The sequence below is a fragment of the Photinus pyralis genome, unplaced genomic scaffold (genome assembly GCF_008802855.1).
Source record: "Photinus pyralis isolate 1611_PpyrPB1 unplaced genomic scaffold, Ppyr1.3 Ppyr1.4_LG4, whole genome shotgun sequence".
Classification (NCBI taxonomy): domain Eukaryota; kingdom Metazoa; phylum Arthropoda; class Insecta; order Coleoptera; family Lampyridae; genus Photinus; species Photinus pyralis.
In genome coordinates, this window is record NW_022170511.1 from 34,277,011 (window position 1) to 34,304,579 (window position 27,569).

The window sequence follows — 27,569 nt, forward strand, 5'->3', positions numbered from 1 at the left end:
TTTTTGATTCTTCAGGTTCTTGAGATTAATTTTGTTACATTCTTCGGCGCTTACATGCTAAATAGATGGAAAATACAGGATAGGTCAGTTGCGCGTTTATTATTTATGATCATAAACCCTTTCAACAGAAAATATGTAACAAATGTTTAATAAACATTGATATTAAATATTGTTAGATATTATATTGCGAGATCGTACCTTGATTTTCTGCTTTGGTGGTTGCAGCTTTATGGCATTTGTTCACTGATACAATCGCATAATCGCGAATTTTTAGCAATACAAGGGAGCTTTAACATATAGTTTAGCTGAATGACGTTCCCCCATTGACTCAATTTCATATTTCCCTTTTGTTAAATATTCTTCGTCTATAACATTTGACGAATTTACGTATCTGCAATATTTTAATCAGTACCTAGTCAAATGGGTTGATACTTACCCAATTCCTATACTGGCATTCAAAAAGTATCCTAAGTTTCCTCTCCGTAAAAATCCAACAATCTCGTTATTCCTCCAAATTACTTCCAATCCCCAAAGAGGAGTTTCAGCGTCCACATGGAACACAGCTCTTTTCCTTGTGGTTCCGATTTTCTTTGCATGCCTCACCGCTTCACAACCTATGTAATTTTCCTCGCTATTGCAGATATCTCCCAAGTTCGCTTCGACTGGACCATCCTGTGTTCTTATGTCGTAGTTCCAAATGTAACCGCCTGAAATGGACTGGTAGGTACTTTGGGCAATTTTAAAATACCTACCCTTTTCTGCGTTTAATGAGCAGTAAGCGCGATAACCAGCCAATTTTACTCCAGCGTCGGTTATTTTGTTATACACAGCAGTACACGACTCTGCAGGAATGTACAGTTCATACCCCTTCATTCCAATTGAGCTTACAGGCATTACCCTACACGCGTGGCCGTTTATAGTTACGGTGGCATTTCTCTCGTAATTTACAGGAAAGTCTGCCACTTGTTCCAGAATCTTCAGGCTACAACTCAGGTAATTGTTTGGATTTCAGAAGAACTCGTTACCTTTTAGGCCCTTCCAGTAACAGTACCCCCACTTTGTCTGTGACATTTTTCAGGCTAGCTTTGAAACCTTGTCTTTGCATCTGCCTTTGTAAGTGGCAAAAGACTCGATGGCCAGTTGTTCCCTCCGTGATGATATAGTACCCTTTGCCCTGGAAAATTGGATGAAAACAACGGTATACAGAGTGAGAACTTACCTCTAATCCACACCCTAAAAGTTTAGCGCCCCTTTCATCAAGAGTGACTATCCTGAGGAACCCCTCCAGTCCCCCTTGATCGTTTAAAGTGCAACTATAAGTGAATGAGTTGGGGCCTAAGATTTCAGATGTGAATAGCCATTTTGCTGCACGCTCTGCATCTTGGCCCGTCAGTAACATTTTCCCAAAATGGGATAGATCGAATAATGCCGCGTCTTTGCGTGCCGATAGTGCCTCCTCTCGTATCTACAAGAGAGTGCAAGGACGACAGAGTGCTATTGAGCAACAATTACCAACGAATGATTTGACGATAATTCAAAAGTGTACTCTTTTTTAATTTCCTCTGGGTAACGTTTGTCTGTGTTCTCATTATGACCGTAGCAACCATACCAATCGTATTGACTGACGGGGGCCGCTCGACCTTTCAGGAAATAAGCGGGGCGTTCCCATTCCTGAGATTGTTCCATAACGGCACCGTTCTCCACCAGAATCTAAAATGGAAAATTCGAGACGACTTGGACGACGCGATACTGACCTCGTGGAATTGAGAAACTTTTAAATTACGTGCAGCCAGAGGCTGGTGGTTGGGAAAAACGATTGAATAGTTTGTAGCGTAAGCCTCATGCGTTGCCTCCGTAATGTATCTCTTGCCTGAACATAAATTTGGTGAAAACCTTTGGATATCGTAAGCGTGCATGGCTAGGTCAGGCCGTCCGTTTTTGATCCACTTGGCCAACTGCTCCCCGCAACCTGGTCCTAACATTATGCCGGCCGAGTTGAAGCCACTTGCATGGAACATACCTGCAAGTTACGTTCTTACCAGAGCTAATCGGTTACAGAAATGTAAAACACCTAAGTAAAATGTCAGAGAAACCGGTTCCTATAGGAGCACTCCCGTTTTAAGGAACTATAAAGCTACAAGACTCTGAAAAGCTGTATATTGTTCTAAAAAGCATCTGTATGCATATATGGAAAGCATTCAGAATCGTTTACAAAACGTTCCAACGACTTTCTAGGGACTTTCTTATACCTTACAGTATTTGATAGCCTTTCAGGCCTTTTCTAGGTCATTAAGGGAGCTACGCGAGCTCTTTTACACTCTAAATACCTGGCAATCGTGGATCCTCCCCTAACAAAGGCTTATGGTCAGGAGTGAACGCTTCCGGACCGTTAATGTCACTTTTGATTCCCACAGTGTTTAGTATTGGACTTAGGCGACATGCGTTTTCAATATGTATTCCAAAAATGTTGTAGTCCAAGTTGTAGAGTCCAAAAGAAAAATCACTCGGAACCTTAAGAAGATAATCAAACCTACGTCCTTGCAATCTCTTAACTGACCGTTTTCAGAAGTTCTGGATTCATCTCGTAACCACCAATATAAATACTATCTCCAAGAGTTTTATAGCAAATGGATGCGTCATGGTCACGTACGTTTGGAGTATTTTTTGCCTCTGGAATACTTTCGGTGATGGCGTACGCATGCTTGAAAGCCAAAAGTGGGATGTCTAAGTTCACCATTTTAGCTACGTGAGTGCTCCAAACTCCAGCAGAGTTCACTACGCAATTCGTCTTGATAAAACCATGACGCGTTTTAACTCCTCGAATTTTTTTCGTTCCCATACTCGAATCAACGACGATGTCGATTACGGGACAAGATTCTGCAATCTATATTTGTGTCATTTAGCAAGTGTTACGCCGGTATATTAACTTTTCCTTGGTATTTGAGTGCTGCCTTAACAAGCGCCGTACACATCATAGTAGGATCTAGCCTTCCATCTTTGGGACTATATAAAGCTGCAGAGAATGATGTGGGATCAAGTAGCGGGTGCATTGCTGCAGCCTCCAAAGGGGAGATGAAATGGCTTTCAATTCCAAAATACTTGCCGATAGTGTGAAGGCGTTTATACTCTTTCAACCGTTCCTGAAATTACCAGAAGTATGAATGGAACGCTAGCTACCTGGACTTACCTCAGTACGAGCAATGAACAATCCCCCATTTGTTTCGTACCCGGTACTCAGATCACTTTCTTTCTCTACTTTGGGCAAGACGGTGTCTATTGCACTTAAGAGCTCGATCTCCACGTCATTAGGTCTGAGTCTCCAAAACAACCCGTTGCTATGCCATGTTGTTCCGCTGGTAATTTTATCTCTTTCCAGCAAAATGCTGTTGATACCAAGCGTCGACAATTGGTACAGTATATTGCAACCCAAACTGCCACCACCTGTAATTGCATGTTAGTCACATTAAGTCCAGTCTTTGAATTTTCATACCGATAATCACCACATCCGCTTCATCCGGTAAATTGAGAATGGAGTTCGAAGCGGGCTGCATAGAAAATAGAAGTCCATTATTAGTTTTAATTAAAGAACGCTTTAATAGCACTCGAAACATTATCAATGCGGCAACAAAAACTGAGCGAAAGAGCGATTTCTGTGTAAAAATTGATTTGGCACAAGAATCCAAGTACCTACCAAAATAGAATTTTATTTCTATGCAGTGAATTAAATGATAGAGAATGAAGTGAGGTATTTTTGTTCAGATTCATCTTACCATGAATCCACTTTTACTCTTGAAAGTTTACAGATTGAATCTTTATCGCCGATCTTCGCAGCTTCTTGGCTTCATCAGATTCTTTGAATTCTTGAGTTTCATAAAATTCTTCGAACACTCGACTAGTTAGGATTCTTCATTGTTTGCGTTTGTCTAGTAGTCTCTTCAGATGGTTATTCCCAATCCCCCTCACTTATAAGTTCACTATTAATAAGAATATTTAAACAATTTCTACCTAAACATCCCCTAAACAGCCTCTGTCGGTCCGATTACCTTTCCCTATCTTTTAACTTAACATTCGGCGTTTGAGTTATGCATTGAACTATATACTCTGTAACTGAGTAGGTATATAGTTCAATGGAGTTATGTAACCCAAAGTCGCGACAAATCTAGTCTTTTCGAATGTACAGGTGAAAATGTATTTCTTTTCTGGGAAACAAACCGTATATCGATGGATTTTAGGGAGAAGACTATACACTTATTTAATTTTTTTACAATTGGTTTTTGGCCCATAGCTTTTGATGCAGTTTTCCAAATCTTGACAAATCTAGTCCTTTTTGGTTCTACAGCTCGAGTGATTCATTTGGTCGTTGTTATAGTAAAACTGGTGCATATTTTAATACGTTGACTATCATCAATTTTGAATATGCCTCCTATGCGAATTACGTCCGATTGCTCATTTAATAAATGGACAAAACAACAAATGTCATTTCCCTGAGCCTGACAGTAGTTTAAATTTAAATTTTGTGACGTTCACCACACCTATTTCGAGTAAATTCAAAATGCATGCAGATAGAGATAATTCTGTAAGTGCCGAAAACCGATTTTCGCAAGCCTTAACTTTATATTTAGGACCGAATGCAACGAAGCGCATATCCTTCCGGCAATCGCGGTGCTGGTACCAATCGGCGATTTGGTGGAGGTGCAAGACGTCATAATCAAAGCGCACCTGAGGCATTCTATACTAGTGGTTCTGGAACGTACATGGTATTGCGTCAGTATGATTAAACACTTAAAACTATATTCTGTATCAGCCCCAGTCCAGAGATTTTCGCGACTTCACTTTCGCGATACCACAATCGACACCAGTTCAGACCTTTAACGTCCCGAACCGGCAAGTTTTTGATGGACAGTTTCACTACAACTTTGGCAGGACACCAACCGACGACCCTGCCCTTTTAATGGCGGCACACGCACAGGTATCCCAAATCAAAATTCTTACGACCAACTCAGTTCTTCGCTTGTACAGCAAAAGAATCAACCGGTCAAGTACTTTCCTCGCGAACTGCCCGAGTCAACGCCGGTAAGTGATCCTGGTAAATACGACGACTCGAGATACTTAGTGAGCCAAAACTATCTGCGTGAAGAGGAAAACGCGGCTGCTTCCCCTCGAAATCGCTCCCAGAAACGAGAATCTCTAATGGAGTGGTGAGATTTTTCATCTTCGATTTCCGTATCAACCCTTTGGCCAACAGGTTCGATCGAACCGTTGAAGGCGAGCTGCAAAAACGTCGAGAGGCATCGCAAAACGTTGGTGAGAACATGCTTAAGCTCGATTCGCCGTCCTTTAACCCTCTAAACAAGGGATACAGATCAAAATTCTCTAGCACTCCTCTTTTGACGCACGCAAGCACGAGCGGCATCGAGGTGCAGGCGGGACTTCGAGTTCAGAAGGATACGGAGTTACTGGATGCGGTTGATAAGCTAGCGGTGGCTGAAGCAGTGTGTGCTTTTGAGGGGGCGGTGAGAGCGGCGGAGGAGGCGGCTGCCTCCGTAGCTCCCGAATTCGCGGAGGAAGCCGCGGCCGCGGGCGCGCAGGGTTTTCAAGCAGAGCTTACCAACGTTGTTAGGCAGGAGTTTGACGGCGTGAAGCCGATTGAAGTGGTTGGATATGTGGGTATTACCAGGCCCAATAAACCAAAAAAATCTAAGTAATTTATAACAAAATTTATCACTTTTAATTTTTTCCATCAGTTTAAAATTCAAAGGTAACCGCTATTGATAATTCTGAAATAAAAACTGCTGTAATTTTGTACAATATATTCAATTTTAAAGGAAGTGGCCATTGTCTTGATCAATTTCAGGGTAGACTAAATGAATCGGGTCCAATAGGAGCGAAAATGACACAAAGAAAATGTGCCTGTAAAGCACACGAAGGGAAAGAAAGACTTGAAGAACACAAATGATATCAGTATGCGTGAAGAAGGCGTATAACGGGAAATATCGTCCGATTGTACCTGTAAAAGAAGAAAAAGAGACGGGGAAAAAAGACGAGTGAATCAGGCATGATCGGAGTGGGAGGGAAAAAAATGGAAAATATTGATGCGTGAATTACGAACAAAGACAGCTTACATGAAGCTATACGAAGAAGACGAATGTAAGACGGGGAGTGGAGAAGGTGAAGGTGCGAAACATATAAGCATGAAGAAGATGTGGGTACCCAAAGAGGAAATAAAGATAGCTAGGGGATTGCGCGTGCTTTAAGGCAGAAAGTAGTGTCTAAAGCAAAGTAAAGAAGGCGTGCGAATGACGTAGTACACGTGCAAAGGACACTCAAAAAGGGCGTGCCGAGCACTTGAAGGGGACGTGTAGAAAGCGCTAACGAGACCATGAGTGATATGTGAGCGAGATGCAAAGAAGCTATGAGAATGGTTTGAGCAGGTACAGCGACCAGGGTTAAGGAAGGGGAATAAAAGGAATTAAAACCAAGTCCTGACGCAGGCACGAAAATGACGAACAAATTTTTGAGAGCTTTGCAACCTTTATACTTTTTAAGGCTTTCAGATTTTTCAAACCATCTACATAGTGTTCAGGGCGTTGAAATATATTTTAGCTTTCAGAGAAGTCTACAGAGCCTTCAATCTGGGTTTTTAGGGTTTGTCACAGACTGTTAGTCTTGAGAACCTTAAGAGCGAAGAGACTACACGCAACCCGGCGTAATTTATCTACTCTATTTCGTTTTGTGTTGTCTGCAATCTTTGAAACTTTGAAAAATTATAGAAAGACCTCTAACCATTTGTGAAATGATCTAATTTGCAACATCTGAACATCTGTTCCGGTTGTTATGTGAGTACAATTAGAAACATCCAGTTTAATGACTATTGCTCAATTCAGGTCACACTAGCTAATAGATAACAGCGATAGGAAGGTCAAGTTTACTTAAATATTCGTATCCATCAGTGAGATTAGTAGTTTTGTGAACACAACAAAGAATGTTAAGGGTAACCAGAGAGGTTTGGCGCAAGCACAACAGGCGTCTTTTACCTGTAAGTTGCTACTCCACAACCAGCGATCTCCCTTCAGAAGCAGATGTTGTAATTATAGGTAGGACGGTACTGTCACATTTAATTTTATCACCCATTGTTTAGGTGGAGGCAGCATTGGCTGCAATACATTTTATCAATTGGCGAAGAAGGGCGTCAAAACCGTACTGTTAGAAAGGAACAAAATTACTAGCGGAACAACTTGGCATACAGGTGGATTGGTTTGGAGGCTACGTCCCAGTGATATTGATATTCAGCTATTAACTTCTACGACCGAACAACTACAAGCGTTGGAACAAGAAACAGGTTTAAATCCGGGTTACGTTCAAGATGGCGGTCTTTTCATATCACGAACGGAGGTATCGACATTAAACCAATCTCTTCAACTAATAACATGTTACAATTATTAGGAGCGGCTCAAAGAATATAAACGGCTGAAAACTTTGGGCTCCTACTTTGGAATTCAAAGCGAGATTATTTCTTCAGATGAAGCGGCGAAAATCCACCCCCTATTGAACCCTAAAAATTTTAATGACGCTCTATACAGTCCCAGTGACGGTTGCTTGGATCCATCCATGCTTTGTGCCGCCCTCACTAAAGGCGCGCGAAACCACGGCGGGAAGGTTTGATATTGTGCAGAACTGTAGCCGAAGGTTAACGAAATGGTTGCAGTTAGTCGAGGATTGTTCGGTTACAGGAATTCTGGTGGAGAAAGACTCAGAGTTTCGCAAAGTGGAGGGCGTTGTAACGAAATCGGGCACGATTCGCACCAAAGCCGTGGTAAATGCTACCGGAGTTTGGAGTAGAGAAATTGCGAGGATGGTAGGGGTTGAAATACCTCTCGTGCCCATTAAGCACGCCTACGTAATCACCGAGAGCATTCCCCAGGCTAAAGGTACACCAAATATCCGCGACCACGATGCTTCGATCTATTATAGAACGCAAGGAGACACCCTGTACGTTGGAGGTTATGAAATCAACCCCGAGATCATTAAGGATGTAGGTGTTAACTAAAAACTGTAATTGGTTCACTGTTTTCTGATAGGTCCAAGCAGATTTCGCTTTCGGCTTATACGAATTGGATCTAGATATATTTGGAATACACCTGAAGGAAGCAAACGGTCTCACGCCTATCATGGAGAAAATTGGTATCAAGTCGAACATTTGTGGTCCTGAATCCTTCACTCCCGACCATCGGCCCCTAATCGGCGAAGATCCACGAGTCTTTGGTATACGGTACTGACTGCAATTTGTGTTATAACTGTGGGTTGAAGGGTTTTATCATGCGTGCGGCTTAAATTCGGCTGGAATGATGTTTGGTCCAGGCATTGCGAAGGAGTTGGCGAGTTTAATTGTTCACGGTTCATCGGATTTGCCAATGTTTGTATTTGACATAGCTCGATTTACTCCAGGTATGCAAAAAAATCGCCCTTGGGCTACTGAAAGGAGCCAAGAGGCATACGCCAAGAACTACAGTATCGTATTCCCATACGACCAGCCACTTGCTGGCCGCAATTTCAAGATAGATGCTTTCCACGAGGTGAGCATTCCATCAGCATTTCAATCTCTAATCAAATTTAGGCTTGCGTCGCTCGCGGGGCCGTCATGGAGCAGGCACAGGGATGGGAACGTCCGGCGTATTACATTAAAAACAAAACTGCACCAGTTCGCGATTACGATTGGTACGGCGAATACGGCTACGTCCGCAACTCTGATAAGCGCTACGAGGAGGAACTCGAAAGAGAACTCACCTTTGATTTCTCCAAACAAACTGACTTGGTCTGAACCCTTTTTATACATCCAGACACTAACTACGGTTTCAGATCCGCGAAGAAGCACTATCCGCGCGCACAAACGTGGCATTATTCAACATATCATACTTTGCCAAAATGTATCTGACAGGACCAGACGCGCAAAAAGCCGCAGAGTGGATTTTTACAGCAAACACCGACCGTCCCGCCGAAAAAATCATATACAGTTGTGCACTTAATAAAGCTGGAGGAACAGAAAGTGATTTAACAATAATTGGACTTAACCAAGGAGTCGGAACTTTAGTTGGACCTATTATAAAGGTTCTAAACGAATCAAACTTCGTATAATATCCACGTAATTCTAGGGCAAAGGTTATTACATCGTGGCCGGAGGCGCTTCAGGATATCACACTAAGATGCATTTGCGAAGAGAAATTAAAAGGCACGGACTTAGTGCAACTATTACTGATGTTACCGAAAGACTGGGAATACTATCAATTCAAGGGCCCAAAAGGTATTCCCTCAACGCGACTTAGTAACTTTAGTAATCTTTTCAGTCGCGAACTCCTTCAATCGTTGACTGATCATCCGCTCATCGACGAGAAGCTGCCCTTTGGAATGTCGACCCTGATCAAAATTGAGGGGCATTCTTGCAGGGTGTTTAGGCTCAGTTTCATTGGCGAGTTGGGTTATGAAGTTCACATCCCCCGAGCTTCTTGCATATCAGTCTATAATAAAGTGGAGCAAGCGGGAAGAAGGTTCGACATGAGGCACGCCGGTTACCGCGCATTGTACTCGTTGAGTTGCGAAAAAGGTGAAACCGTTGGTACAGTTCTCCGACCATTTAAGATGGAATTTTAGGTTACCACTTGTGGAATGTGGATTTGAGAAGTGACGACAATCCGGTAGAGGCAAGCCTTGGGATGACTTGTCGAAAGAATGGTATGTATCTAGGCAAGGAAGCCGTGGACCGTTTGAAAAAAGAAGGTGTGAAAAAACTAAGGGTATTTGTTACCTTGAACGACCAAATTCCGCTTTGGGGCAACGAAACTATTTGGAGGAATGACCAAATTATTGGATTCCTGCGAAGAGGAGACTATGGATACTTTTTGAAAAGCAGCATCGGACTCGGGTATTATAATATTGATGGTCAATTTCTATTTCAAGTCGTATTTCAGTTACGTTAAAAACCCAAGCAATGAAAACGTCACGAAAGAGTTTCTAACTACCGGAAAGTACGAAGTGGAAGTTATGGGAAAAAGATATCCAGCAAACGTACACTTGGAAAGTCCGTTTGATCCCACAAATCAACGTCTTGCAGGGTATTATGAACATCAACTTCGAGAACAGGAACGTGTAGAAGATTCATATTATTATAACTAATTTATAAGTTCCTTATGCAACGATATGGTCTAAATGGATATGTAACGAAATTTGTTTCTGAAATATAACCTGGCTGCGGATTAACTGTACATATGTGTTTTTTTAAACACGTCGTGACTTCCCCCTTTATCTTTATTTCTAGCTCAGATAGTCTACCTAGAATTGTTCTGGCGTAGGCGTCGAATCGTTTCCTATTGGTCCCACATTCTTTTTAAAGGCTGTTTTTGACTAGAATATAATCGATGGAATTCCGCTGACTCGTAGTTTAATTCTACGAGATAAGCAACCAATCAGGTTACCATTACCCGGGTAATAATCTCAAAAAACCGATCTAAGGGCCGGTTGCACAAAGACAGTTTAAACCTAGCTTGGAATTAACCAGTGGATTACGGTCTAGGATTGGTTGAAATTTGACGTTTTGTCAAATTTCCACTAATCATCCACCAACAAGAAAACTGCAAGGAGAGCATTAAATGCTATTGGATTTCAAAGGAACGACTCAGTCGCACGTAATAGAATTCAGGGATAAATTAATATAGACCTTAATTTCCTTTAATCTTAAATTGTAAAAATTTGCCCCATTTTGTTTAAATTAAGGGTGATGACGCACCTTGTATATCAATCCCATGACAATTTTGTTGCCGAGATCGGGTCAGCAGCCACAGATTATTTATTATGCAAAATTTCTAACCTATTTCTGTTTGTTTTTGAAATCAACGCAAAATGAATTATTCTTACTCTAATAAAAGCTCGTTAACACATACAAAGATCACAAAACCACCAGGGAAATATAAAACAAAATTGATGATGCTTAAAAATACAATACGAGAAACTGTTTTCGTAAGCAACATTTCTAACTTTACATTTAGCTGACTAACATCTTCATTTTATTAAAGGAAAACTTGGCACTTTGTGATGAGGTGAGCGAAGTACAGGAACTTATCCTAATTCGGAACGAGGAGAAGAAATTTCTATTGCGAAAACTCTGCCAAATTGATCCCCAAGTTGACATAGAGGTACAACGAATCATTAATACAAACACTACGCAAACTCCACTTTCAACTTCAACAACACCACCCAAAAAGCCGAAGAAGAGATCCAATAATGATGGTAGTATATCTCATCAATTGGATCCATTTCTAATAGTTTTGTCATAGATCACAAAGGGTCGAAACGTAAACTAACGAGTAAGACCCAAAAGAAACTGCTTCAGCTAATTCCATTGGATCAAACTGGCCATCCAATATATCCGATAGTATTAGATAACTTAAGCATCCATTCTATAGGGGAGATCGTTTGTGATCGTCCCGAATTTCATTCGGAAGAAGCCATCTTCCCCGTCGATTATATATCAACCAGAATTTATGGGAGTATGAAAGATCCAACTAGTAAATGTGTCTACACTTGTAAAATAAGTAGCATGAACGATTCACCTCGGTAAGTCAAGTACATTTACAATTCAATGCTCACGTAAATTGTAGGTTTGAACTTACCCCCGACGATGATCCCACAGCGACAATAATCGGAAGTTCAGCAGACATGTGTCATTCGCTACTTCTGCAGCAGATTAACGATACCTTGTCGCTTAATGTCGTCAGCGTACGTCCGCGGGGGAACGATTTCTTCGGCCTGACCCACCCTACTGTGCTTAATCTCATTCAAAGTTCACCCGCTGCGAAAAAGTGTACCAATTATAGGTGGTCAAAGTTCGAGGTGTCGAAAAGCGGGGAATGTTACGTGGAGGATCCGGACACTTGTCTCAGTTTCGAATCCCTTCAGAACAGCATAAATTATTGTAAATTTAAGATGACTTCCGAAATTCATCCACAACCTTCTACTAGTATATTGCAATCGAAAGAGAGTTTCGGCAGTTATTATGTTTGATGTGTATATTATATTTAAGTTACGTTTAAATTTTTTGTCTGAATTTTATTTGTTATTGCTACCCTTACTATCTTCACTGGCAGGGCCGGCGCAAAGCTACATTTTACAGCTATCGCAAAACTCAAGATTTTACAAAAATAGTTAAGTATTAAAATTCGCTCCTCAACAAAATATCTTTCACATAAAGCCATCTCCTAGGAAGTGGTTTCCCAGCTCCAGACTGCTGCCTTCGATACCTTAGGCAACGATTCCTACCGACAAAGTTGATAAATTGGCAGTGCAATATAATTACTAAATTTTAAACTTTCCGCCTCTCCCTAGTAACTTCTATGTGAAACAGTTGCACAACATGGTATGGTATGTTGGCTACACTGCTTAATTTGCAAATTTTTGTCTGTAAACAGAACGAAAGAGGTTATTTGTGGTTATAATTTATACTTCTTATGTCAGACCAATTAGTATTTCATGAAAGAAACAGTCCCCATGGACTCACAATGGAAAATATGTTCCACGTCGCCGATTGCTGCAGGGCTTGTCTACGAATCGAATGTTCCCTGACACCGACGACAACCCCTGACAATGATTCGATCAAATTTTGCGACAAGCTGATCGCTTGTGTTTCCGAAGTGGTAAGTTCTTTATCAGACTTGAATTTAACACTTGTTGATTATAGCTACATGTTGCGGGGCACGAAATGGAGCGTGGATACTACTTGTCACTTGTATAGGGTTTGTTGGTGTTTTGTAGACGGATTTTGAAATGTTTCTGATTCCGTAGAGGGGTTTACATCGAACTTGCACTTTTATAAATCAGTTCACGTCTGGTTGGATAAGCATTTTAGAACGGAAATTGAGCGTGCATGTAACGCTTACACTGTGCACGTAAGAGAAGTGCAATTGATGTTTATAAGATGTGAATGTTTACAACTAATGCTAAATGCATGCTTCTAGGTGAATGTTACATTGATAGTTTCGTTTGAGTTTAGCTTTGGGTCATAAGATCCAATTACAAAAATGCACATACAGATCACTGTCCATTACACCAGGAGATTGCAAATCAATACTCCGTATTGGTGATTGTAATGCCATTTTATTTATATAAAAGTTATAACATACAGGAAACCCCTCTGCATGTTAATACAAAAGTCCTGTTTTGAGTTAAATTTCGAGAATAATCCAAAAAGGAATTATGTGCGCTGCAGCAATGAAAAAGGCACCATATATTTAAAAATCTTTTTTGTTACTGTTAAAGTCAATTAAGTGAATAATTTATATTTCATAAACTTGTACTTTAAAAGATACAGCAGCGTTTTGAAAGATGCTGTGAAGAATAGGTGTAGGTACATTTAATGAAAAGAAAATCGGTAATGTCATGAAATCATGGAACCAAAAATTAATTGTCAGGAATGTGGTTTTAAAAAGAAAATCTGCATTATGCATGAATTTCTTGCCACATTTGAAATTGTAATAAAATAAAGCAGGCTTCTGGAAAAAAGTTAACTTTTTAAGGTTTGAAGTTACTAAAAATTACCTTACATTTTAGAGCACCCTGTAGAAGTCAGTATTGTTGATTTTGGGAGACTGTTTTAAATTCAAGTCAAGAGAGTATTAGGTACAGGCACAGATATACGTAAATCTGTGGTACAGGGCTCAAAGAAAAGCAGTGAAACGTAAGAAATTTTGAAGAATCTTGAATAACTTTGATGTTGGGTATAGGGAAATGTGGTATCAAAGGATGTAGTATTTCAAAATGCGATCAAATATAGGGTGCCCTATTTAAAATAAGTAAGTTATTTTGGAATGAGACCCATTTGCAAGTGTCTTGTGTCCATTATATCATTTATGTAATTCACTTGAAATTGACTGATTTAGGATATACAGGGTCATTCTTGACGAGGGTCAGTTAGAAAGATATGGAAAACCTTTGAAAATGAAAATAAACTGATAAGTTCTTTAAGGGTCTTGGCACATGATGAATTGAACTAAAATATTTTCAAGATGGCGCCACTTCCGGAAATACCGGAAGTAGCCATCAACTTTGTTATTTTAAATAGGGACCCCCTATTTTTTCTACATTTTCGGATTCTACGTCGAATTTGGAGTATAACGATACCCCATAGTTGACCCTTTGCTCCAAGGGCTTCGTCGAAATTCAAGTTTTTATGTCAAAAATTGAATTTGCAGGGGTAATTTTAAAAATTGATTATTCAAAAACGGTGAGAGATATTGCAAAACAGTTTTCAATGCTTTATTAAGGAAAGTTTGAATTTTCTTATGGTATATGAAACCGTCTAAAAAAGTGAGACTACGTCACTTTTTCAAAGCTCTCAACTTTTAAACTTTTAAATTTCGGTAACTCCATTTTTTTAAATGGCACCCCCCATTTTGTTCTTCACCGTTGTTTTCCTTTTTCCTAGACCTTTAATTTGATACAAAATGTCAAAAGATGCTTCAAACGGTTTCCGAGATATTCCATGTTTTAGTTACTTCTTGTAGCAAATTAATAAAAAAACTAATTCGCTTGGTGTTATTCTTTTGTTTTTATTATGATAATGTTTAAACGTCAAATTCAATTTTTTACATAAAAACTTGAATATCGACGAAGCCCTTGGAGCAAAGGGTCTACTATGGGGTATCGTTGTACTCCAAATTCGACGTAGAATCCGAAAATGTAGAAAAAATAGGGGGTCCCTATTTAAAATAACAAAGTTGATGGCTACTTCCGGTATTTCCGGAAGTGGCGCCATCTTGAAAATATTTTAGTTCAATTCATCATGTGCCAAGACCCTTAAAGAACTTATCAGTTTATTTTCATTTTCAAAGGTTTTCCATATCTTTCTAACTGACGCTCGTCAAGAATGACCCTGTATAGTTTTTATTGATAGCTCAAGGTAGAGTAATGAAAAAACGAGTTCGATGATGCAAAAGGCATTGTACTGCGCACATAAAAGTTTAAAATAAAAATTACTCAGCATTTTCAGTGTTCAAACTGGAGCTCCCCAACCTGCTCTCATTGTGGTCCAAAATAAAGAGCGACATTATCGCTCACGTCTATTATATAGACGGCGTTACATACAGAGATTGTTATAATGAACCATCGTTTTTACGTTACGCCCCCCCCCCCCCCCGGTTTCTTCACGAACTATTTCGTTAATGCGGGAGGGGGGTTTTACGCGCACTCTATATGCAGGCAATTATTTTTTGTATTTTTCGCAGGTGTGGATGAAAGAAGGCCTACCATCACTGATATGCACCACGTGCATAGAACGGCTAAGGGTGGCATATGACTTCCGAACAGTCTGCTTACAGTCCGACAATACCTTGCAACGGTACATAAGCCATCTTCCAGATGAAGCGAAGCAAACACTCAATGGTCTAAGACCACTAACTACGCCGACAAAATTCGACTTTAGTATAGCGACGGGCACAGACAATTTACCATGCATCATTGAGGAACCACAAAATGCGGAATATCTACACCTGAAACACTTTTTGGACAACGATGAGGAACTGACCAAATCGGATAACTTGGTGGATACTACGACTTCACGAAGTACGAGTCCGGATACGAATGCGGTCACTGTGAACTTTATCAACAATAATCACCACCCCCAAGAGAACCAGCATCTCCACCAACCACAACCAATGCACCACCAGCATCCCGAACAACTTCACTACGAAAGGCCAGTGATGCACATGCAGGAACAACTTGTCAAAAATGAAGAACAGCAATCGTTGCAGCAATTTAAGCCTCCGAGACAGGTGATAAAGCGTACCACCGGTGTCCAGGTCCGACCACCTACACCTTCCAGTGTCCAAGCAGATGGCAGTGATCTTAAACCGTTCACATGCGCAGTGTGTGGTAAAAACTACCGAAAAAATGCAAATTTACGTATTCACATGCGAACTCACACTGGCGAAAAGCCTTTCGAATGCCGCTACTGTGAGAAACGATTTTATCACTCCTCACATCTACGCGAACACATACGAAGACACACTGGTGAGAAGCCATTTCAGTGTGCCGTTTGCAATAAGCGGTTTACAATCAAAGGTGAACTTACAATGCATATGAAATCTCACACTGGTGAGAAGCCATACGCTTGCACTTGCTGTGATCGCCGCTGCCTAACAGCGGCGGATTTGAAGGTGCACATGAGGACTCACACTGGTGAAAAGCCGTTCGCATGCGTGACGTGTGGGAAAAAATTCGCCAGCACCTACATTTTAAATTCGCACATTAAAACGCACACTGGAGAAAGGCCTTACTCCTGCTCAGTGTGCGATAAAACCTTCACGCAATCGTCCCATTTAAATGTGCACATGCGAAAGCACACCGGAGAAAAGGTCAGCTGCAAAATTTGCGACGCAAAGTTCACCCATTCCTCTCAACTCACCGTTCACATGCGCGAGCACACCGGCAAGCAGCCTTACAAGTGCACAATGTGCGATAAAGTTTGCAATTACGCCTCCGAACTGCAGACGCACATGATGAAACATACCGGTGAGAAATTCGCGTGCGTCACCTGCGATAAAAAGTTCACGACCACCGCCTATCTGCAGGAGCACACCCGCACGCACACGGGCGAAAATCTCTCCACTTGTACCGTCTGCGACCGGCAGTTCACCCGCCATCAGTATTTAGAGAAGCACATGCGTACCCACACAGGTGAAAAGCCGTACACGTGTTTCACGTGCGGCAAGAAATTCACGCAATCGTCATCATTGAAGGTCCACATTCGTATTCACACAGGCGAGAAGCCTTACCATTGCCAGATCTGCGACCGCCGATTCACAACATCCTCCGATTTATCGGCACATAACAAAAAGCATAAGAAGTACATTAATTTATAAGTGCAATAAGGGTGATATTTCCGTTTAGACGTGGCTATCAAAGACTGCTTTTTATTAACATAGTTATATCTACTATTTTGTCGATCAAAATTTGAAATGTATACTGTCGCTTTATTAGTTTTAATTTTAGCATGTAGGTACACAGTGTAACGCAATAATTTTGCAATGTTTTATTTCAATATTGTGTAATCATGATTAAATAGAAGAGGAAATAGATAAGGTTTTTCCAATTTTAGTAATTATTATCTTTGGTCCAGTTATTTCTTTGCATTGTGCGTGCCTCCATCTATCTGTCTGTGAAAGTTGAGAGTGAAACAATAATATTGAATGTAAGTGTTGGGTTTTACATTAAATTTTCATGGCATTTATTTTTCGTTAATCTTAAAATGGGTAATAAAATAGAACCACGTGAAGTACACCAATCGTAGTACTGTTGGTGCTTTAATGTAGCGAATTTAACAATTATTAATTGCCATCCGTAGGGCTTCATTTAGCCAGATAATATGCCTACAGAAGGTTCTAATTTTCTATACAGAGAACTAGCAACATGTGAAATATAGGAAACTGTAAAAGACGCCAATGCAGGGAATTATATTTGGATTTACTTGTACTGCAAAGGAAATAGTACATTGCACTTTCGAATGGATGTCGCCTGGAATATGTACAAGTTCACTCGCAAGAGCTTCCTCTGAAAAATAACCATTTTACGTAATTCATAGTTTCGATAACAAAAAATTGCCAAAACACGTTGTTTAAAATATTGGGCGAACGCTTAATGGCATGTAATATCACAATTTAAATTTACATCTGTGGTAATATTGCAAATATGTAGGTACACCACAGAGTTGTAACAAATCGTACGCTTTTTAATACTGGGCAGTACACGTATGCCGTTGTGACCGAAAAGGCTTGATCTTGTACCACGATGCCTGAATTCTTGAGCGAAGATAAGGGGTCGAATATTTCTGCGAAAGATTAATGCTTTAGCAAGACAATAACGCTGGGCTAGGGTTCATGAAAATGTTGTGAAGAATCTTTTTTAAGAGTAACGTCGAGGGTGTTGGGGTGCTATATTTTGAAATAGAAAAAAAAGAAACAACATTGCCTGGCGCTATTGCCTGGATATATTAATATAACGAACTTATAGTAATTTTTCAAATTATTCCAACTTCATTTATAGATAAGTTATGTTGGAAAAACGTATTATGTCGAGTGGTGTTAGAAAGGCGTTAAATATAAGAAGAATAAAATGATTTTTCATTCATTGACGTGTAATTGATATATTCTGTTTTTCTCAATGTAACAACTTGATATTATTTACATTATAAAGTCATTACATTTACAAAACGACTAAAATACGAGATATGCACTGAAGTGATCCGCGTGTAAAGCGGATTTATAGCGAAAAGCGGAAGCGCCGTATGACCTTACGGGGTCATTGGATTAGGCCCATCATTTTCGATAGGCTTGTTATACATGTCGTATGGTGATGCTGATGAAGTAGCAGGGGTGGCAGTTATTTTTCTAGGTGGAGCTTAAAGCAGAACCACCACATTATTATCCAAAATATCGAAACGTAGATCTACCGCACGGAAACCTCAGTGTCTCCACTTTTTGGCCCCGGGCCTTTCAAACGGATCTTGCATAAGTAGTTTATGAACTTCGGGAATACCCGCCATGTTACCACAGAAGGTCTGCCATGATTCTCGTTTAGTGCTTCGAATATGGCCTTATATCTGCGCTGAGCAATCTTAAGATCTTCCCAGATTGCAGGCAGCTTAGTTTGCATCATGGCCCTACGGCCCTACTTCATCTGCTGGAAGAATTAAAATGTTGTCATTCTTTGTAGTCTTTTCAAGGCGTTATGCTGTTTTCTATTAATCTTTGGCTTTGGCTCTAAAATTCTAAACGAACTCCATCAGCAAAACGAGGATCCGTGTCATTCAGAGCAGATTACACTTATTGTAATAGCGTAATTGAAACCTTTTTGGAGAACATCGATAGCATCGTTGCTAATTGTTGTGCCGTTTAGGTTATAAATATATATAAAGGTTTAAGAGCTTCTACTTTGTTCTACAGTGCCTGTAGTTTTTGAAATTTCCGTTTTTGAATAGTGGTTTTACAATGTAAATTGTATTATTCCATAGTATTTTCGATTAATCTATCGATCGTGTTGAATATAATATGGGATGTAGTAGGTACCGACTTTCAGTATTGAAAAAAGGTTAATATTAGTAGAATGAAATAATATCTCTCTTTGATTGTGGATTACTCAATTTATTAATGCCAACAGCTAGCCTTTCTGAAAATTTGATTTGATCAGTGAATATCGGGACGGGTTTTGATTTTGAGACCATTAGGCTTTGAAGTATACCTCAATGTGTAACCCATAAAATCATACCTAAGGTTAGCAATCTGTTGTATGTGTGTATCTGTGGCTATAGCTTTTCCTTGCTTTAGATGAGAGGTTTTTTTGTATGCGGGTATTGGAGGTGTTTATCATCAGATGCTTGAAAGGATGGTAATTGACTGTTAGCATTGAATAAGTAATGATTACTTATTCAATGCTAGAAACCAATATCGAAAGAAAATTCAAAGGGCTGTAACTTTTGAAGTAGTAGCCCAATCTTGGAACTGTTTGAAATTATGGATTCTACAGGCCACGTTCTATAAGTAAAATCCGGGTCGATCTGAGACAATTTTTTTTGGGGCCTCAAAAAAAGGCAGTGAATAACCTTCCTTTTTTACCAAAAATCAACTACACCAAAATTTCTCGGGAAGACACGTTTTCTTATTAATTTTGGTGCGTAGAATCCAAAACAATTCGTACTTTTTCGATTAGCCTTCTCAATTAAAAGTTATGGACTAGAAACCAATTTCGAAAGAAAATTCAAAGGGCTGTAACTTTTGAACTAGTAGCCCAATCTTCAAACTGTTTGAAATTATGGAGTCTACAGGTCACATTCTATAAGAAAATTTTTTTTCCGGGTCGATCTGAGACAATTTTTTTTTGGGGCCTCAAAAAAAGGCCTTCCTTTTTTACCAAAAATCGACTACACCAAAATTTCTCGGGAAAACACTTTTTCTTATTAATTTTGGTGCGTAGAATCCAAAACAATTCGTACTTTTTCGATCAGACTTCTCAATCAAAAGTTATAGACTAGAAACCAATTTCGAAAGAAAATTCAAAGGGCTGTAACTTTTGAACTAGTAGCCCAATCTTCAAACTGTTTGAAATTATGGATTCTACAGGCCACATTCTATAAGAAAATTTTTTTCCGGGTCGATCTTAGAATTTTTTTTGGGGCCTCAAAAAAAGGCAGTGTACAACCTTCCTTTTTTTACCAAAAATCGACTACACCAAAATTTGTCGGTAAAACACTTTTTCTTATTAATTTTGGTGCGTAGAATCCAAAACAATTCGTACTTTTTCGATTAGCCTTCTCAATCAAAAGTTATAGACTATAAACATTGAATAAGTAATCATAGTACTTATTCAATGCTGTTAGCGACGTGCAAAGGTTAAGTTAAAGGATGAAAACGATCACTCTTCGTGTAACCGTCGATCAGTACGGTCAGAATGAGTCAGAAATAAATAAGTTTAAAAATACTTCTTTAATTGCAAACAATAAGTTTCGTACATTGACCAAGGATTAGGAGGAGCTAGTATTGAATTCCAAATTTGTAAAATTCAGGAACCATCGTTTCGTTTATTTCAAGAGTTAGGCCTCTTTTCTATTTCAATGGCCTCTCGTATTACTCTTTCCCGAAACGTGTCAATTAATAGTGTAAGGGGCCAGTGTTCAAATGGTGTGTTCCAAAGATGATGCAGTATTATGTTGTTTGATTGCCAGAAAGTGTTCTTGGGCTCTGACATTCAATCTCCTATTTGTTTGACCTATGCATAATGTATAATCTCATACAATTGGAACAAGGCACGTCATACACACCTTGATTTTCACCTGAGATGTGGTCTTTGGGGTCTCGGAAATTGTGTAATTTAAGTATCTAATCCGTGAGACCGAACCACAAGTGTATCATCTACATACCAGTACCAGCATTTTGGTTTGGGGGGAGAAGTATTGATTACTTTTATTTCGAAATCCTCTATGTAGATGTTTACGATTACAAGTGAGAGTGGTGAAATCCTTGGCGTTCCTTGAACTTGTCTGTAAAATTCATTTTTATATGTGGGATAGGTACGTGCAGTGCTCAACATGTCTGATTAGTTCTAGATCTAAATGATACTTATCTTTCAGAATGTCTATGGTATCTCGGATGGGCACTTATGCATTATATACAGGCTGATTCAAATTCGAGGGCCACTATGGGGCTCTCGGGAACTGTAAAAGATAGGTATAGGTAACACATTATAATGGCCACTTTTTTCCCTCTACAAGATGCTAGTTTTTAATTTTAAATTCGACGTTTCGTCTCTGGCTAACCATCATCAACTTTGTTTTTCTTATGGAAGCAATTTTTAATTTTTGTCATTTGATAGAGAATTTTTTTCTGATTTCAAAAATGTAAACATCACAATTTTTTTAGTATTGTTAACATATCTTCTTTTTTGCCTAGAAAACTTTGTCTTGGGTAGTGTACGTACGTAGTTTCTTGCGTTTTTACGAATTAATAGCGCTATTTCGTATTGAAAGATAGTGATCTTTACATTTTTGAAATCAGAAAAAAATTCTCTATCAAATGACACAAAACGCAAACATTACTTGCATAAGAAAAGGCAAAGCTGATGATGATTGACTGGAGATGAAACGTCAAACTTAAAAGTAGCATCTTGTAGAGGGAAAAAAGTGCCATAATAATGTGTTAATCATTGTGAAAATTTTTTAAAGAACCTCAAAAAAAAATAAAAACGGTTTTGCAAAATTTCGTTTTTTCCGGATCTCCGAAAGTAGTGGGATTTTTTTCATTTTCAAAACGGAATTTTGTTAAGCATCAAAATGCGCAACTTTGCCAAATTTAAACTACCTACTTATCTCTTACAGTTCCCGAGATTCCCATGGTGGCCCTCGAATTTGAATCAGCCTGTATATACACTAAATTTCATGAAAAATAATTGTCATAGTTATTCTCCTGCTTTAGGGATTCAGAATGGTCAGAATGGTCACAAAACAAGACCAATTTAAGGATGTAATGCTAGTAAAGATGCTACGTATGAACCCAATTTCATATCAAAATCATATCATGAATGCCCAAAACCATATTGCATGGGGTTGGGGAAAAGTGGCATATGAGCATTAACCAGCCCTTGAAACATTTTTAGTTAAAATCCGCGTTTGAAAGCTTTTAAAATCCGTTTCGGCGGTTTCAAACTATGCTGTGCTAGAAATAGAAATAGGTACCCTAAAAATCGCTACTAAGAAGCGGAATCCAAAGAAATTTAAAGTATACCTAATCATCGTTATCATGTTTAGCCTCGTGCTTCTACATTATTGAAATGATGACGGCGCAAAATGGTTATCGTTACAAAATTATTCCTTGCGTAATACGTTAGGATTGAGCAAAAGAGTAATAGGACGTGTACCCTTCTCCCTGTACATTCTACCAGTAACAACCAAACAGCTACGTCATGCGGTGCCTTTACAGTAGAGCAGGACGTAGAGTTATTCATTCCCGCCCCTACACGGGTAAAGCCATTCTTTAACAAAAATGAAATTAATACAAAAATGCTGTAAACATAATTTGCAAAGTTAGAACATTTCAATATGAACGCTTTATTCCGTTACAGAATGTCGGGCTACGTCGGACAAGATTACTGGGACCCTAATGCTCCCCCGCAATCGCAAGGAGTTTATAACTTCGAAATGCCTGTGCAAGATTTCGGAGAAAATCTGTATGTTACGGTATTGGTTCATCTCTAGTGACGTTGACACTTTTCTTCTTTCAGGAGCTTTCAATCGTTTGACAGTGCGCCGGTGTCAAATCAAGATCAACAGCAGGATCTTTACGGGAACAATCCTTACTTGAATACATCACCTGGTGGATATCCCCAAACGGATACGTATGGACAGGGTGTCTCATCGCAAGGGTTTACTGGATCAGGAGAATTTGATGACGAACCTCCTTTACTCGAAGGTTTGTTCGGCGCTTGATTTACGAAAAATTTGACAAATCGGTTGATTTACCCTAACGCCAAGCGTATCGTAAGGATCCAGCTTGGGCCCACTACTTTTCAAGTTTTTCATTTTCTAATGACCATCATTTTGTAATACTTTAATATGATACAATTAAAACGTCAGAAATGGTGTTGCACACTGAAACACAGCAAATTCATGCTGAATTATGGCAAAATCGTAAGAACGTATAGGTATAATGAATTGCTTGCATCAATAGGTCGTAGTAAAAAACGAATTTTAAGATTTTCTTTAGCGATCGGCATTTTGGTAATCGCCGATAAACAATTATCGCGGAAATATCGAATTATTACAAAAGCTCGTGAATTTCCCTATAGTTCCGATGAAAATTGTAAGGTAAGTCTGGAACCTGGCCCGAGGAATTAAAAGTGGAAAGTATTAGTGCGGCATCGAATCCAATGTTAAACTTAGAAATGGAAATAGCATGTTACTTGCAGCGGGTATAAATTAATCTGGATAAGCTGAAAGGGGTTCGGAAGTGAATTCAAACTGGAAACAAATTTGTAACAGTAGTCGCATCCCATGGACGCCCGTTACTCACTTTTCAAAAGCTTACACTTCTGGATTTACTACTAACAAAACAAACCGTTTAGCGCACGGCCTTAATCTTTTAATGTCCAAAGCTTTTCTCGCGTTAATATCCATTTGCAGAGACGCCATTACAAAAAACTGAATTTAAAAAAAAGTAAAGGAAATCCCAAGCTCCCGACTGAAACGGGTTCTTATTCATAAAAGCGCTGCAGTAGATTTCGTTTAACGATGTTTACTCCACATTCCGAATTTATTCATTTTTTTTTGCTCTCTCCCCAATTTCTGCATATTGTCACACAAGATTTTAATACTTTCTTTCCCTTCGCAGAACTAGGAATAAATCCCGACTTCATCCTGCAAAAGGTAAGTGCCTTACGGAAAACTTTATTTTTTTTATTATCCTATCAAGTTTCACAATTAAAATAATCTTTGGGAAGTTAAATTTGCCTTCGAAAATTTTGATGAGAATTTGCACTTAATGCGATTATTGAGTGAAAAGCCTAAAAGAGGTTTCATTTTCTTAATTTTGACGAGATTTTTATTGAACTAATTTCGCGGAGAGTTATTTCTATGGCAGATTTTCCCCTTCTAACTTGAATTAATAACGACCTAAGTTGTTCAATAGACGTCTTTCGTGATTACTACTTTTATGTTAACTGTAATTGAAAAGTGGCGCACTCGCAAATATTTATCCCGCATAGGTACCAACTTATCACCTTTTCATAAATTTGTAATCATTTTGCAAACGTTGAATAAAGTAGGTTAAATGAAAAATATGCAAAAAAATACGATGTAAATCCAAAATGAACACTGATTATGTTAGACAACAGAATACAAATAATAAAGGAAAACATTACTGAAATTGGTTTAATATTAAATTCTTCAATTTTCTTTTGGCGCAAAATAGTTGGTATCACATTTAATATCGAGACTGTCATGTCGTGACGTAGATTAACTGAGTGACTGGCAGAACGTTTTTAGAAGTAATTTCGGAACCTGTATATTTAATTTTCAAGGGAAAATGTAAGGGACATATTGAAAACTGCCACTCATGTTCAAAAGTGCGCTGTTTAAAATGCACAACCATTTTGAAATTGCTAATAATTTCTTAAACTGTAACCGATCGAAGCATCGTCATGTCTACCATTCTTTATAAATTTTAGCGATACCTAAATTAAAAATACGCACTTCCTACCAGAATAACGAAACTACTATAGTGATTGTGGGTATTGTTCTAGTCTGTTCTGTTTAGAAAACAAAATTCAAAAATGCATAATCTGCGTGTTCCAAGATTATCCTTGCGTAACTTCTACAGGTTTTAAAGATTGTGAACTGTTTGGATAAAGGGTCAAAAATTTCAGAATTGAATAGGTTATTCAATTGCGTTTGCTTTATACCAATTTTTGATCATATTTCATTCACCTTTTTTCGCATTATGTTTTACAAAAATATATGTATCTATTAGGAGACGCAAAATGAAAAAAATAGTTGTCGATGAGCTCTTTTGGAGAATTATATTCTTATGATCCAAATTGTGTGGTACCTAAGCCAACACATTTTGTTTTTGCAAGTATAAAAATGTGAATTGACAGAAAGGACCAATACCGTGAGCATTTGCAATCCCGTGAAATTTATATAGTGTAAAAGAATATATAGTCAACTTTTAAGGTAAAATATTTAAATTATTTGGTTATTATAGGAGGTGTTTCAATTCCAAAAAACCTGAAAATGTGTTAAAGCAAATCTTTTTCTATTTTTTGATTACTAGATGATTGCGATCTAGGACATTAGGGTGCCGCCGAAAGGGCGTGAGACATAAGGGCGCGTGGACAAAAGGGCGCGAGGATAAAAGGGCACGGAACAAATGTGTTTTGTTTTTTTTTAATTCATCACAGATTACTTGATTAAAATATAAAAACCGTTGATATAACTGATATCTTATTTTCCATTTTATAGTATGATAGCTCGTTGAAAAGAGAATTAAAAAATCTCTTATACTTTCGATCTGGGACACACTGTATAATATGCGAGTGACTATGGAATGAAAACTTTAGCTGCAATCAATGTAATTCAGCTACAATTAATAACGTTCGCTTAAAGCGTCATCTTTTAACACACAACCTTCTCAACGATTTGATTTGTGATCAGTGTAATTACGCTACTCACGATATGCACGTAAGGCTATTTTAAAGCGTCATCGACGTAAGGGAATGTCGGCGAGTTGTTTGTAAAATTGTACGAGTGCGCTAGAAATTATTGTGATTTTAAGAAAGTTAGTGATCTAGTCTAGATATCAGCAGGCGCAGTTGTTAAGTTCATCGATAGGAAGAGGTTCTTATAATAACCTTACCGCACTGTTGGGCCCAGATGCGCCAATAAAATCAATGGAATTCAAGATTCTAGCGTCGTTGCTCAGCATTATTTTCTCAGTTTTATATTCAACAGCCACATCAATCCATCTCAGGATTTGTTACATTTTTAAAGGAAAACTGGAAGGAGCGCGATTTCTACGGCATCTGCACCTGTAAAAAGAAATTTTTAATAGCAAACAGTTTTCTCCGTGCCCAGGTCATCAGAGGGTGGAAATATTACTGCAAGACACAAGCCTCAAGGATTTTGATCGCCTCAAGGAAACAACAAGATTAGAATCGCCGCGCAATCTGGTCGGTTGAGCAAACAACCCGAAATATCATCGGATCTAATTGCAAAAACAAACAAGATAGCTCATTCTAGATATCAGCAAGATCTATTTACATTTAAAGGTAGATGAAGAAGAAAGCAAAATGCAAAAGACCCAACAGTACTTCTACGTGCCAATTTTGCCATTAGCCAAGTTTTTATATTCAGTCTGATATTTTAAGGACGTATTTTTTATGTACTTTTAGATATATTACACAAATTTCTCTTTAATGCTGTTTCTTTAACTACTCTGCTAATACCCAGTCAGTGCCTTCAACACTTACATGTGGAATAACTATTTTAGCCAATGAAATATTCTGATTGATAATAAATCTGCACGTACGTATCATCCCCTTAAATGCACCAATAAAGTTCTTTCATTTATTCTCAACTTCATTAAAAATAATTTCCCAGTTTAGTCGCTTTTCCTAGAGAAACGTAATGGGGAAGAACTAAACTATTTACAGGATGTGTATGTAGGAATTCTTCAAACATTAAGAATTCTGATTGTAAAATGTATCATCCCCTAAAAAGCGCAATCAAAAGTTTCCTATTTGTGCTCCACTAATGTTCACACTTAGGCGCTATTTTGAAAGCCACGTAAGGGGTGAGAAGTGGGAATTCTTTAAATATTATAATTCATACTAAATCTACACATATTATCCCCTACTCCAATATGCCGGAGCTTTGATGGGCTTACTCTTCGAGTACGTCGACAGCTATCAGGAACAGGGGAGGGTGAAGCAGCTTAGGCTAAACAGTCTTATCCTATATTGAGAAGAACGGGCTCTGAACCTAGCTGCGAAAGAAATGGGGAGGCACAATGGGCCTTTGGTGAGCTTATGTGCTGCCTGGTGTGGTGGGGTTCCCCTTATGAATAGAATAGAATTATCGCGTACCAGGAGCTAAAAAGAGGGTTTTTTAAATTTATGGTTAACTTTACTAAGTTTAATCATTCCACTCAGGCGCCCTTCTTAAAGAAACGTAATGCGGAGAAGCGACAGTATTTATGGGATGATTAGCTAGGATATGTTAAGATATTCTGATTGTTAATAAATCTACACGTATCATCCCTTAAGAGGAACTAAAAAGTTCTTTCATTTATTCTCATCTTCCTCAAACATATTTTTCAAACTTAGTTCTTTTTCTTAAAGAAACGTATAGGAGACGTCGGGACGATTGAGACCATGTCAGGGATGAGTATGTAGGAATTGCCTTCCTGAAGGAAACGTAAATGTAGCCATTTTTGAGTTACAGTCACAAGGTAGGTAATACAAAATGTATTAGACAATATGCATGATATTTA

General features: G+C 38.8%; 6 protein-coding genes across 7 annotated transcripts; 5 read left to right on the top strand and 1 right to left on the bottom strand.

Annotated features, from left to right (window-relative positions):
- Positions 1-73: 73 nt before the first annotated feature.
- Positions 74-26,078, bottom strand: LOC116169982 (sarcosine dehydrogenase, mitochondrial-like). 2 transcript variants are annotated; one of them, XM_031486210.1, is made up of 14 exons: positions 25,935-26,068; positions 3,771-3,974; positions 3,491-3,545; positions 3,188-3,441; positions 2,928-3,140; positions 2,558-2,884; positions 2,328-2,511; positions 1,755-2,020; positions 1,513-1,710; positions 1,220-1,465; positions 1,026-1,174; positions 753-982; positions 437-707; positions 74-391 (listed from the first exon to the last, which is right to left on the bottom strand). In XM_031486210.1, the coding sequence occupies exons 2-14, from the start codon at positions 3,771-3,773 to the stop codon at positions 271-273; spliced, it is 2,517 nt and encodes an 838-aa protein (XP_031342070.1). In that variant the 5' UTR covers positions 3,774-3,974; positions 25,935-26,068; the 3' UTR covers positions 74-270. The 2 variants fall into 2 exon arrangements, with proteins under 2 accessions (XP_031342070.1, XP_031342069.1); XM_031486209.1 differs by lacking the exon at positions 3,771-3,974 and having other exon boundaries at positions 25,935-26,078.
- Positions 4,443-5,799, top strand: LOC116169986. Its single transcript, XM_031486215.1, has 5 exons — positions 4,443-4,576; positions 4,623-4,757; positions 4,805-4,969; positions 5,020-5,198; positions 5,246-5,799. The coding sequence occupies exons 1-5, from the start codon at positions 4,553-4,555 to the stop codon at positions 5,703-5,705; spliced, it is 963 nt and encodes a 320-aa protein (XP_031342075.1). The 5' UTR covers positions 4,443-4,552; the 3' UTR covers positions 5,706-5,799.
- On the top strand, positions 6,939-10,256 carry LOC116169980 (sarcosine dehydrogenase, mitochondrial). Its single transcript, XM_031486208.1, has 12 exons — positions 6,939-7,094; positions 7,139-7,392; positions 7,444-7,656; positions 7,706-8,032; positions 8,079-8,262; positions 8,308-8,573; positions 8,615-8,812; positions 8,857-9,105; positions 9,150-9,298; positions 9,342-9,598; positions 9,646-9,916; positions 9,963-10,256. The coding sequence occupies exons 1-12, from the start codon at positions 6,983-6,985 to the stop codon at positions 10,165-10,167; spliced, it is 2,685 nt and encodes an 894-aa protein (XP_031342068.1). The 5' UTR covers positions 6,939-6,982; the 3' UTR covers positions 10,168-10,256.
- Positions 10,836-12,094, top strand: LOC116169985 (transforming growth factor beta regulator 1). The gene is made up of 4 exons (XM_031486214.1): positions 10,836-11,007; positions 11,064-11,277; positions 11,325-11,604; positions 11,649-12,094. The coding sequence occupies exons 1-4, from the start codon at positions 10,891-10,893 to the stop codon at positions 12,049-12,051; spliced, it is 1,014 nt and encodes a 337-aa protein (XP_031342074.1). The 5' UTR covers positions 10,836-10,890; the 3' UTR covers positions 12,052-12,094.
- On the top strand, positions 12,317-17,132 carry LOC116169983 (zinc finger protein 2-like). The gene is made up of 2 exons (XM_031486211.1): positions 12,317-12,680; positions 15,267-17,132. The coding sequence occupies exons 1-2, from the start codon at positions 12,495-12,497 to the stop codon at positions 16,899-16,901; spliced, it is 1,821 nt and encodes a 606-aa protein (XP_031342071.1). The 5' UTR covers positions 12,317-12,494; the 3' UTR covers positions 16,902-17,132.
- Positions 17,142-24,026, top strand: LOC116169987. Its single transcript, XM_031486216.1, has 4 exons — positions 17,142-17,230; positions 22,648-22,752; positions 22,807-22,994; positions 23,913-24,026. The coding sequence occupies exons 2-4, from the start codon at positions 22,649-22,651 to the stop codon at positions 24,008-24,010; spliced, it is 390 nt and encodes a 129-aa protein (XP_031342076.1). The 5' UTR covers positions 17,142-17,230; position 22,648; the 3' UTR covers positions 24,011-24,026.
- Positions 26,079-27,569: the final 1,491 nt, after the last annotated feature.

Excerpts from the sequence above, each read along its gene's own strand:
- LOC116169986 (XM_031486215.1), top strand. The coding sequence starts at position 4,553 with ATGCATGCAGATAGAGATAATTCT. Across the intron at positions 4,577-4,622 it reads ATGCAGATAGAGATAATTCT|GACCGAATGCAACGAAGCGC; the intron begins GTAAGTGCCGAA and ends CTTTATATTTAG. Across the intron at positions 5,199-5,245 it reads CGAGAATCTCTAATGGAGTG|GTTCGATCGAACCGTTGAAG; the intron begins GTGAGATTTTTC and ends TTTGGCCAACAG.
- LOC116169980 (XM_031486208.1), top strand. The coding sequence starts at position 6,983 with ATGTTAAGGGTAACCAGAGAGGTTTGGCGCAAGCACAACAGGCGTCTT. Across the intron at positions 8,033-8,078 it reads ACCCCGAGATCATTAAGGAT|GTCCAAGCAGATTTCGCTTT; the intron begins GTAGGTGTTAAC and ends GTTTTCTGATAG. Across the intron at positions 9,917-9,962 it reads AAAAGCAGCATCGGACTCGG|TTACGTTAAAAACCCAAGCA; the intron begins GTATTATAATAT and ends GTCGTATTTCAG.
- LOC116169985 (XM_031486214.1), top strand. The coding sequence starts at position 10,891 with ATGAATTATTCTTACTCTAATAAAAGCTCGTTAACACATACAAAGATC. Across the intron at positions 11,278-11,324 it reads GAAGAGATCCAATAATGATG|ATCACAAAGGGTCGAAACGT; the intron begins GTAGTATATCTC and ends GTTTTGTCATAG. Across the intron at positions 11,605-11,648 it reads AGCATGAACGATTCACCTCG|GTTTGAACTTACCCCCGACG; the intron begins GTAAGTCAAGTA and ends CGTAAATTGTAG.
- LOC116169983 (XM_031486211.1), top strand. The coding sequence starts at position 12,495 with ATGTCAGACCAATTAGTATTTCATGAAAGAAACAGTCCCCATGGACTC. Across the intron at positions 12,681-15,266 it reads TCGCTTGTGTTTCCGAAGTG|GTGTGGATGAAAGAAGGCCT; the intron begins GTAAGTTCTTTA and ends TATTTTTCGCAG.
- LOC116169987 (XM_031486216.1), top strand. The coding sequence starts at position 22,649 with ATGTCGGGCTACGTCGGACAAGATTACTGGGACCCTAATGCTCCCCCG. Across the intron at positions 22,753-22,806 it reads CAAGATTTCGGAGAAAATCT|GAGCTTTCAATCGTTTGACA; the intron begins GTATGTTACGGT and ends TTCTTCTTTCAG. Across the intron at positions 22,995-23,912 it reads CGAACCTCCTTTACTCGAAG|AACTAGGAATAAATCCCGAC; the intron begins GTTTGTTCGGCG and ends TTCCCTTCGCAG.
- LOC116169982 (XM_031486209.1), bottom strand. The coding sequence starts at position 26,003 with ATGCTGAGCAACGACGCTAGAATCTTGAATTCCATTGATTTTATTGGC. Across the intron at positions 3,546-25,934 it reads CATCTGGGCCCAACAGTGCG|CCCGCTTCGAACTCCATTCT; the intron begins GTAAGGTTATTA and ends TTTTCTATGCAG. Across the intron at positions 3,442-3,490 it reads AGCGGATGTGGTGATTATCG|GTGGTGGCAGTTTGGGTTGC; the intron begins GTATGAAAATTC and ends ATGCAATTACAG.